At 50.8% G+C, this 9,202-nt stretch overlaps 1 protein-coding gene across 3 annotated transcripts in view; it reads left to right on the top strand.

Moving 5' to 3' along the window:
• BBS4 (Bardet-Biedl syndrome 4) overlaps positions 1-8,942 on the top strand; it is a 61,783-nt gene extending 52,841 nt beyond the window's left edge. For all 3 annotated transcript variants that reach the window (XM_026478462.4, XM_026478460.4, XM_048221822.2), the window contains 8 exons: positions 1,902-1,956; positions 2,900-2,968; positions 3,948-4,100; positions 4,202-4,373; positions 5,947-6,016; positions 6,594-6,735; positions 7,267-7,468; positions 7,999-8,942. In XM_026478462.4, the coding sequence (XP_026334247.2) occupies positions 1,902-1,956; positions 2,900-2,968; positions 3,948-4,100; positions 4,202-4,373; positions 5,947-6,016; positions 6,594-6,735; positions 7,267-7,468; positions 7,999-8,126 (991 nt within the window). In that variant the 3' untranslated portion in view covers positions 8,127-8,942. The remainder of the gene's footprint in view (positions 1-1,901; positions 1,957-2,899; positions 2,969-3,947; positions 4,101-4,201; positions 4,374-5,946; positions 6,017-6,593; positions 6,736-7,266; positions 7,469-7,998) is intronic.
• The last annotated feature ends 260 nt before the right edge of the window (positions 8,943-9,202 follow it).

Genomic DNA, 9,202 nt, shown 5'->3' on the forward strand with positions numbered 1-9,202 from the left:
TTTACAGCAGATCTTGTTTCCAGAGACATTGGGGCCAGAAATCTTCTGATTCTTTAATAAACGTGTGGCCTTTATTAGCCTGAGACCAATATCTTGTTTTTTTAAAATGTCATTAGGGTAGGCCAAACACCTGTTGATAATGGAACTGACTGGCTTTCCCGGGATGGTGTTCCATGTTTCTTCTCTAGGGACACATACTAAGTTGTCTTTTTTGTGTAGGGTCTTGTTTGTTTTAAGTGGGATAGCTGTAGCAAAATGTCTCATTGTTACTTAACAGGATGTGTGGCCACAGTGTAATTAGTCTGATAATTAGTCTCTGAAATAAACTTAGATTTTTGTTAATTACCTTTGTCTTTTACCACAGCTGTCACTTTTCTGGTTATACTAGTCACAACGCTTTTCTGAATTTTCTTCAACCACATTTTGTGTCTAAAAGGACATAAAAATGCCTTGGTTTGAGGCACGTGGGTGGCTCAGTCGGTTAACTCATGATTTCTGCTCAGGTCATGATCTCAGGATTGTGAGATCAAGTCTCTTGTTGGGCTCCGCACTCGGTGGGGAGTCTGCTTGAGAGTCTCTATCCCTCTACTAACCCTCCCCACTTCATGCTCCCCCCCCCCCCGCTAAAATAAATAAATAAATCTTTAAAAAAAATCCCTTCATTTGTTAAGCTACAAAAGACTTGTCAGCAAGCGGCTAAGTTTATAGGGACAAGTGGGAAGGAGCCCATGTAGCATATTTTAAGCTTCTGTGGTGCTGGGTGGAAGCCTTGATCCCTGACTTCTGCCTTTTAAAGTTGTCACTTTGAGATTAGCTCACAGAAATCTGGAGGGTCACATCCTTCCAGGGGCTCATCAAGGACTTAAGTCAATAAAATTCCCAAGGGAAAAAGGGGACAGTGAGCATTTGGAACCTCACTGAGAATGGAGACCATTGTTTATGACCCATTGCTTTGGAGATGGTAGTCATGATTTGGTGGGGGCCCAGGGGGATGCCACCAGAATCAGGGAAGTCACGTGATTGGTTTATGAGAGGGAGGTGATCAAAGTGGATATTTACGGTTGAACTGAGTAAGCTCTGTTTGGCCAGCTCAGGCTTCCCCTGCCTGGGGCTTTGGTCCCTCTGGTTCTGGTCTCCCCATAGGTAACCAGTGCCCCACTCATTCCTTAGAAGCGGGAGACGCTGTTCCTTGCCTTTTGGCATTTTCACTGATGAAACTGCCGATGACCCTACAGACAGAACATCTCAGTTCAGTGTTGCTTGGGTTTTGTGACAAAGGCAAGGATCAGTGAGGGATTGGGAAAGCAGATAATCTTTTACTTAAGTCAGTGTTTACTCCCCAAAGCCAATGGCTTTTTCCTTGAGCCCGTATGTGTCTTCCTTCTTTTTTTAGTTTGGCTATTTAGTATGGCTTTTTGTTTAATGTGGAGAGCAGAGCATGAGGGCCGCTGGGATCCTAAACAGGAAACTCTGCTGGCATTGTCTGTACAGTGAGACCAGAAAAACAAAACAAAACCACCCCACAAACCTACGCGAGGGAACTGGCCACAACTGTGTGTTTTAGATGGACGTGATTTATGGAGTGTCCATCTTTAATTGTCTCTGTATAATCAGGACAGTCACACAGAATATTCCGTAGGTGGTTCTTAGGACTTTGGCCCTAAGGAAGGGTCCTGACAAAGGAGTCTGGATTCTAAGTCCCATTTCCTTTGTGCTGAGCAATCCAACCTGTAGCCAGGGTTGAGAAGACCAACTTTTGAAGGAAATTCCCAAATCACCTTCAGGAATTCTCACGGGTGTCTCCAGGGGCTGCACGAGGGCGGGCCCGCAGGCAGGGGTCTCGGTGTCTCACACACATTTTGTTTCCCTCTGAGCGCTCTGTGCGGGGCTCTGTGTTGCAGGTTCTCGCCAGAAAACACGGAACTTCTCACAACTTTAGGACTACTCTACTTACAGGTAATGAGCACTGTCCTCACTCAGGCACTGAGGTTGGCAATGCTTTTGGGTTTGTATGGAGTGTGGCGTCCCTGCACTTTGATTTTACTCTATCACATTCTACTAAAGGTCACAGGAAGCAGGTGAACCTTACTTTCTGCATTCGATATTCTTTGTCTGCCAAAGGAATGAATTTTCTGCATTCGAATCAGACAAATAAGTCTGTTCGAGGCTACTGCAGTTCTCATTCTTACCCATTTAAGGAAGGGGCAGATACGGGAGATAATTGGTGGGGGCTGGCTTCGTGTTGCTGCGGGAGAAGCTGTGAGGCAGGTGGGCACGGGCAGGCCTGGGGCGGAGGCCGTTTCTGTAGCTACCTCTTCCCAGCCCGGTCCTACAGGAAAGAGAAGGCAGAGCCAGAGCGTGGTCTAGAATACGAAGTCTCCTTTCCGCTCCACGTTTCCCCGCGTGTGAATGGCTTTCTTTTAGTGCCTCCACTTCTCTATACCAGCCTGCGGGCCCCCTGAGGCTCTCTCCCTGTCCCACCCCCTGACAAACTCATTCCCTGCTCAGCTGGTCCACCAGCTCTGCCTCTAGGGTGGCCTTTCTGTCTCTTGTTTTTCTTGAAAAGGAATCAGGAGCTTAACCCTGGGCCTTCCTGGGCTTTGGCTTGGAGGCTGGCCCCTGGGCAGGATGCTTACCAGCCCATTTCCTGCCAAGGAGGCCTGAGTGGGAACCGCAGAGTGTGCCAGAGGCGGGTCGGGCAAACAGATACTTGGACCTTCAGGGGACAAATCAACAAATATGGGGATTTTTTGTGTTCTTTTTTTTATCTCGTATCTGTAGCTCTTTTTTTGTCGGGACAACCAGAAAGCCCAGGTGTTTCTGTTCACGGTGTGGTTGGCCAGACTCCTTAACTGCTGTCTCCCCCTGATGTAATTCTCTGGTTTGCTTTTTCTCCAAGCTCGGCATTTACCAGAAGGCATTTGAACACCTTGGAAATGCACTGACTTATGACCCTACCAACTACAAGGTATCGTAGGCTGTCAAATCCCAGAGCCTTCACACAGACGCTCCCACCGCTGCCTGAGGTGACCTGGCCCTAGAAAGCACTGTGGATACCTAAGAAATTACCTTTTTCTTAGAAAAATTATAAACAGACATGGCCCTTCTTATCTGAATGTATTGTAAAGTGCTAGCGTTCTGCTTCTTATTTTCTACAAGTGCACATCTGCTGTCACAGGCCTGTCACACAGTGACATTGTCGCGCCGGTGAAGGTCCGTGTGTTACTCTGGAAATGAACAAAGCCTCTACAACTACTGTCCGAGGAGATTCTGGTGAAGTGACTGCTGGGTTCTTAATGAATTTGCGAGGACAACTCTTGTCCAGATAGAACTTTGGGGCTGAGATCGTGGAGTGGATGAATGTCACGGAGGGAGAGGCAGCAAAACAGGCTTTGACGAAGGGTGCGGGCCTGGTCCTGTCGCTTCTGTCACGGGAGGCGTGTTAGGCTGATTCCGCCAGCTCCCGCCTGGGCGCCCTTCCTCGGAGAAATGAGAGGGCTGGACTGCGGAGGCCTCAAGCCTGGGTGGTGCCAGAAGGAGCTGGACCTTAAGTGGCCAAAGACAGCAGTTTCTGGGTTATCTGGAACACTTGGGGTACCAAGTAGGGCCATGGGGGAACAGATACAAGGCTGTTTTTTTACTGAAAGGGCCTTGACTCTGAAAAATTGACTTCCTGGACTAGAAGTAGGAAACAAATGAGCCAGGGGAAGTCACTGACATTGTATCTTTTCTTTTTCTGTACTGTGCCAGAGAAAGCCACAGCGGGCGCGGGGACATTCCTCCCGAGCGTTTGTTCCGAGAGCTCGAATATATTTTCTGTGGCCCGGAAGAAGCGTGTATGTCCTGTCCGTGCCGACGGGCCTGCTGAGTGCACAGAATGGCCGCTTCACTGCGACAGCCTTCGGGGAATGGCTTAGTTACCAGTTTTTCATGTCCTGTGTTTTCAGGCCATCTTGGCAGCAGGCAGCATGATGCAGACCCACGGGGACTTTGATGTTGCCCTCACCAAGTACAGAGTTGTAGCTTGTGCCGTTCCAGAAAGTCCTCCGCTCTGGAATAACATTGGAATGTGTTTCTTCGGCAAGAAGAAATACGTGGCAGTGAGCGTCTCCTTATCTTCCTTGTTTGTGTTCACACACGCAGCTCCTGGGGCTGCCAGGCTTGCCCCAGCCACTCATCGAGTGCCCCCTCTCCCCTGCAGGCTATCAGCTGCCTGAAGCGAGCCAACTACTTGGCTCCCTTCGATTGGAAGATTCTGTATAATTTGGGCCTTGTCCACCTGACCATGCAGCAGTACGCGTCGGCTTTCCATTTCCTCAGCGCAGCCATCAACCTCCAGCCGAAGATGGGGGAGCTCTACATGCTTTTGGCTGGTAAGAGACATTGGTGGGGAGAGCCCCTCTGTAGTCTGTGATGACGGAAAATGATCTAGAATCATATGAGGCCAGGGTTTAAATGTGCCGTAGAAGCCATTGCCTCGCAGATCCCCCAGGAACCTCGGTGAGTGTCCTGGAGCTTGCAAAAGAAGACAGGATATCTGGTTGCTTCTAGCTTGGGGGCGTTTCACTCAGAGACCAACAGGTTAAATCAAGATCGTCCCTAGTTCATCTTTTACCAGTTGTTTTCCCTGACTTGACAATTTATTTACAAATGTATAGAGAGAGGGAGAAAAAAAAAAGAAAGAGTCCAACTAAGTTCCAGATACCATTGAGTGTTAAGAGCTTGGGCTTTAGAAGTGTCCTCCCTCCACTACGTACTGGGTAGATCTCAGAGTAGAGAGGGAGGATTACGTAATCAAATACCAATGAGTATTAGCTACTGGTTTTGTTGTCATGACATAATTGGTCTATTATTAATGTGTTACTATAACATGAAAGTACTAACTAATATTCTTTCTGGGGGATATTTCTCCACATGCCAGACTTACTAAGTGTAAGCCCGAAAGCACTTTCCATATTCTCACGGACAGTGTGGTCTCCAGGTGGGCTTTTTAAAATCATTATTGTGGGGTTCTTATTTCTAAGAGGAAGGCTGCAAAAGCAAATTGAATGGTGGTTCGCTGGGGGCTGCCCCAATACGAAGCGAGCTCGTTCTGATGGGGACGCAGGAACGGGGACACCTGGGCCTCCTCTGAGGCATGAGCGGCATTTCTGACTTCACAAAGTGGAGGTGGCCTTCACACTGCATTTTGAAGGCTTAACTGGAGTTCGCCGGCATAGCGTGGCCGAGGAGCAGGCAAAGGCCTGCAGCCCGGACCGGCAGCCGCGGGTGGAGAGCAGTGGGGGGTGGTCAGGAGAGATGGTCTGGGATGGCACGAGTGGAATAAAGAACTCTGGTCTTTATTCTAGAGGCCGAGGTTTTCCAGCTGTATTCCTAGATCTCTTTCGTGTCCGGTGGAAGTGAACGCATGACTGGTGGGCAGGTGGAGTGGGCCTGGCTTCCAGACAGCTCTGTTTTGCTTGGTTTTATAGAACAGGCTTCCAGAAAATCCTGATTGAAAAGGAGACCGTGTTCTGTTGCTAAACAAGTGAAGGATCAGGGTTATGGGTAATGGAGAATCGCTGAGGATTCTTAAGTCAGTGGTGACATGGTCCGATTTGTTTGTAAGTCAGGGCGACCCCTGGCAGCTTTGTGGCAAGTGGATGGAGGCAGGTGGGGACATTGCTGTGGGGATAAAAGCAAGCAAGCCTGAAACAACTTGCACCTGAACGACAGTAGTGTCAGAAAAGAGAGCACAAGAAGCAGGATCCGCGGCTGACCGTGGGGAGGGGCCGCGGGAGCCGATGACAGGGGCATTGAGGCCGAGCGACTGTTTCCGTAGCTCCAGGAGCTGAGAGGGCAGAGGAGGACTTCAGTTTGGGGACTGGATGAACGGTGGTCTTGAAACATTCCTTCTGTGTTCTACGCTGGACTCTCCAGCCGCGGGGCCCCCTTTCTTTGTTGCAGTGGCTCTGACCAATCTGGAAGATCCCGAGAACGCCAAGAGAGCCTACGCAGAAGCCGTGCGCCTGGACAAGTAAGCCGCTCTGTTGGGAGTGGCGGTGGGGCGGGCTGGACTCCCCAAAACCACCAGATGGCGCCACAGCCCCACTGTTGCTGTCCGAGGCCTACCTGTGGAAAGGATGTGGGCCCTCAGCTCCCGTGTGTGGCTCCCGTGCGTGGCTCAGCTGGAACAGACACGGGCCCTTCAGCCCGGGGTTTAGCAGTCAGGGGGCCAGAGGAGGGGCTGGCAGCGGGCTTGGGTTGCCGACAGCCACGGGCTGGCTGGAACAGCAGATGGGACTCGCTTCGTTTAAGATAAACTTAATTCTCCTGGGATGAATTCCACGGCGTCTGCCGGGAGGCAGGCTAGGGATCCCCTTCGCGAGCCTGCCCCGACGGCCCCGTCGAGGGCTGGGATGTCAGACTTGCCCCCACGAGCTCCTGCTTGGCTTGACCTCTGCTTCTCCAGAGGTCCGCAGAGCATGTGCTCTCACCTTGCTGGAGAACGGAGAAGTTTCTGTTTAACCAGCTTTGGTTTTTGTGCACTGAGAAGGATTTCTGAATGAGCGCGGGTTGCAAAGCCCACGCCCCACAGAATCCGTTTGCCGCAGGTGTAACCCGTTAGTCAACCTGAACTACGCTGTGCTGCTGTACAACCAGGGCGAGAGGAAGGGCGCCCTGGCCCAGTACCAGGAGATGGAGAGGAAGGTCAGCCTGCTCAAGGACAGCAGCTCTCTGGAATTCGACTCGGAGGTGTGTCTTTTATTAGGTCCCGGGAGGCTGTCCGGGGACTTTTGAGTCAAGCCCAAATAATCCAGATACAAAGTATTCTAAAGGTTCGTGCCTGTTTTGGCTTTGATGTTCCTGGCAGCAGGAAATCTTCGGTTAGTAACAGCCTGAGGAAAATCTTTCCTAGAAGAAAATAGGGGAAAGTCAGGCTGACTTACGTTATTGATATAATACAACTGAGTTGAGGTCTCTTTGCAGCTTCCTCCCGCTTCTCCTCACGTGGGGAAGGCCGGAGGGTAGCCCTGTAACGCACCACACTTGAATCGTGGGGTTCTGAGATCCTGTGTGCGTGCCCTTGCCGTCCACGAAGGGGACTCTGTCTTCTCTGCTGTTGGAGAATGATTTCCTTGCAGTAAATACTAACTCTCTCACATACCAGTACCGGCAGACATGATTTTGGCTAAACTCCCAGGTGGAAGGCCTGGGAAGAAGTGGGTAGGTTTGTCTCTGCCAGTGACATCTGTGACTCTTTTTTTCTTCCCATGTGGGCACAAGATGGTAGAGATGGCCCAGAAACTGGGAGCTGCCCTCCAGGTCGGGGAGGCACTGGTCTGGACGAAACCAGTTAAAGATACCAAGTCAAAGCACCGGACCACTTCAACCAGCAAAGCTGCCGGTTTCCAGCAGCCTCTGGGCTCTAATCAAGCCCTGGGACAGGCGATGTCTTCCGCGGCCGCACACAGGAAGCTCCCCTCAGGTAGGGGGCTACACACAGCTCCACGGAGTCCTCGGTACACGCGCACGCGCCCCAGAGACGTGACGGCTTTAAGTGAGGCTTACACTTTTCCCACTCAGAACACATCGAAGTAGTGTTTCCTGGAAGGGGAAACAAGCCATATGTTGGCCTAAGCGGCACTTGCTTTCTTAAGGCAAGTTGTGCAGGAGGGAACAGCTACTGGCAGGCGTAGGTGAGTGGTTAAAGTGCGGGGGCCTTACCCTGTTCGGGTTTAGCGATCCACGACAGTGCCTTCTGTTGCGATAAAGCAGGGAGAATTAAAGCAAGGCTGCCTAAGTCAGCATGGGGCAGGTAATCGAGGATTTTTTTCAGTGAGTCACTGAAGGCAAACTGGACCGTTGCTTTAAGTCTAACTTCATAGCTGCAAAAACAGGCCACAGTCCCACTGATCCTAGAAGATGCGAGGTTTCTTTTTGAAATCTGACACTAAAAATAATGATTTCTTCCAGCATCGTGGAACTGAGAACTCACACTGTTTGTTCTGTTACCAGGTGCAGGGACGTCCCAGCTCACAAAGCCGCTATCTCTGCTTCCGGAGCCGGAGCCCACCGCGGAAGCACATCCGGCCGAAGCCTCGGCACAAATAAGAGAAAATAGGAGTAGGATGACCCCAGAGTAGGGGTGTCTTTGGTGAGGATGTAGCAGATTAGGAAAGGTCATGTGACAAGGAGGCCAGCGTGTTCCTTGGGAACCAAGGGACACAGGATGTGTTACGATCGCAAGGAGCTGCGGCCGATGCGGCCTCCCGCTAGCCCGTCAGCCCGGACAGGAGAGGCCCCGACAGGCCCTTTAAGCTTAAGTGCGAGGCTCGTGGCTCTGGTCTGTAGCTCCAGGAACCAGTCGGGCACATGATGCTGTTTGCTTCTGAAATGACTTTCACCTCCTGGATGACTGACCCCTTCCTCTGTGGAAGGAAAGTCTGCACGACCTCTGCTCCGGAGTCCTGCTACGATGAAGCCTTGGCTTAGCGGAGGCGACCCGCAGGCTGTGGGGCTTGTCAGCCCCGAAGGCAAACACAAATCTTGGATTAGTAATCCAGCTCTAACAGTCTACATTTAAGGGCGAAAATGATGAAAAAAACCTCTCTAAATTGAGGCCCAGCCTGTTGGATATTCCGGCTGCATCTGTCCAAGGGAATCCAGAACGAGTCCTGTATCTTGTTCTTGAGACGTGAGAGCGTACGTAGAGCCAGATCATGTCAGTATGATGAGAGGTGGGGGTGAAGGGCTGGGCTGGTATCAGCACCAAGGATGAAAAGGAAAAACAAAAGAGCTGTTTAATTTTATGTGAAACAATCAGTGATGCCCGTGGCCAGATGCTCAGTACGTCACCTATATGTCCTTTTTAGAATGAAGATTATGTGTCGTCATCCCTTTGGGGAAGGTTTTACTTAGGTGTAAAAAGAAGAGATCACAATAAAACCTTTTTAAAAGAACCTGTGACGCGGTCTTCTCTTAGCTGCTTCCCAAACGAGTCTGGAACTAGAGAAGGCACCTCAAGGCCAGGTTCGGGCTTAGGGCCAGCAGAGCGTCCGCGTGAGGGCCAGTCCCCACTTTGCACCTGATGCGCCCTATCATCACCAGAACTTGAAGGTGAGCACAGCACACCTATCGCCACACCAAACTAAGGAGGTTTTTGTATCATGACTGGCTCTGTTTTGACACTGAGGCGGCAGCTAAGTGACAAAACTGTGGT

Source organism: Ursus arctos, unplaced genomic scaffold (genome assembly GCF_023065955.2).
Source record: "Ursus arctos isolate Adak ecotype North America unplaced genomic scaffold, UrsArc2.0 scaffold_28, whole genome shotgun sequence".
Taxonomy (NCBI): domain Eukaryota; kingdom Metazoa; phylum Chordata; class Mammalia; order Carnivora; family Ursidae; genus Ursus; species Ursus arctos.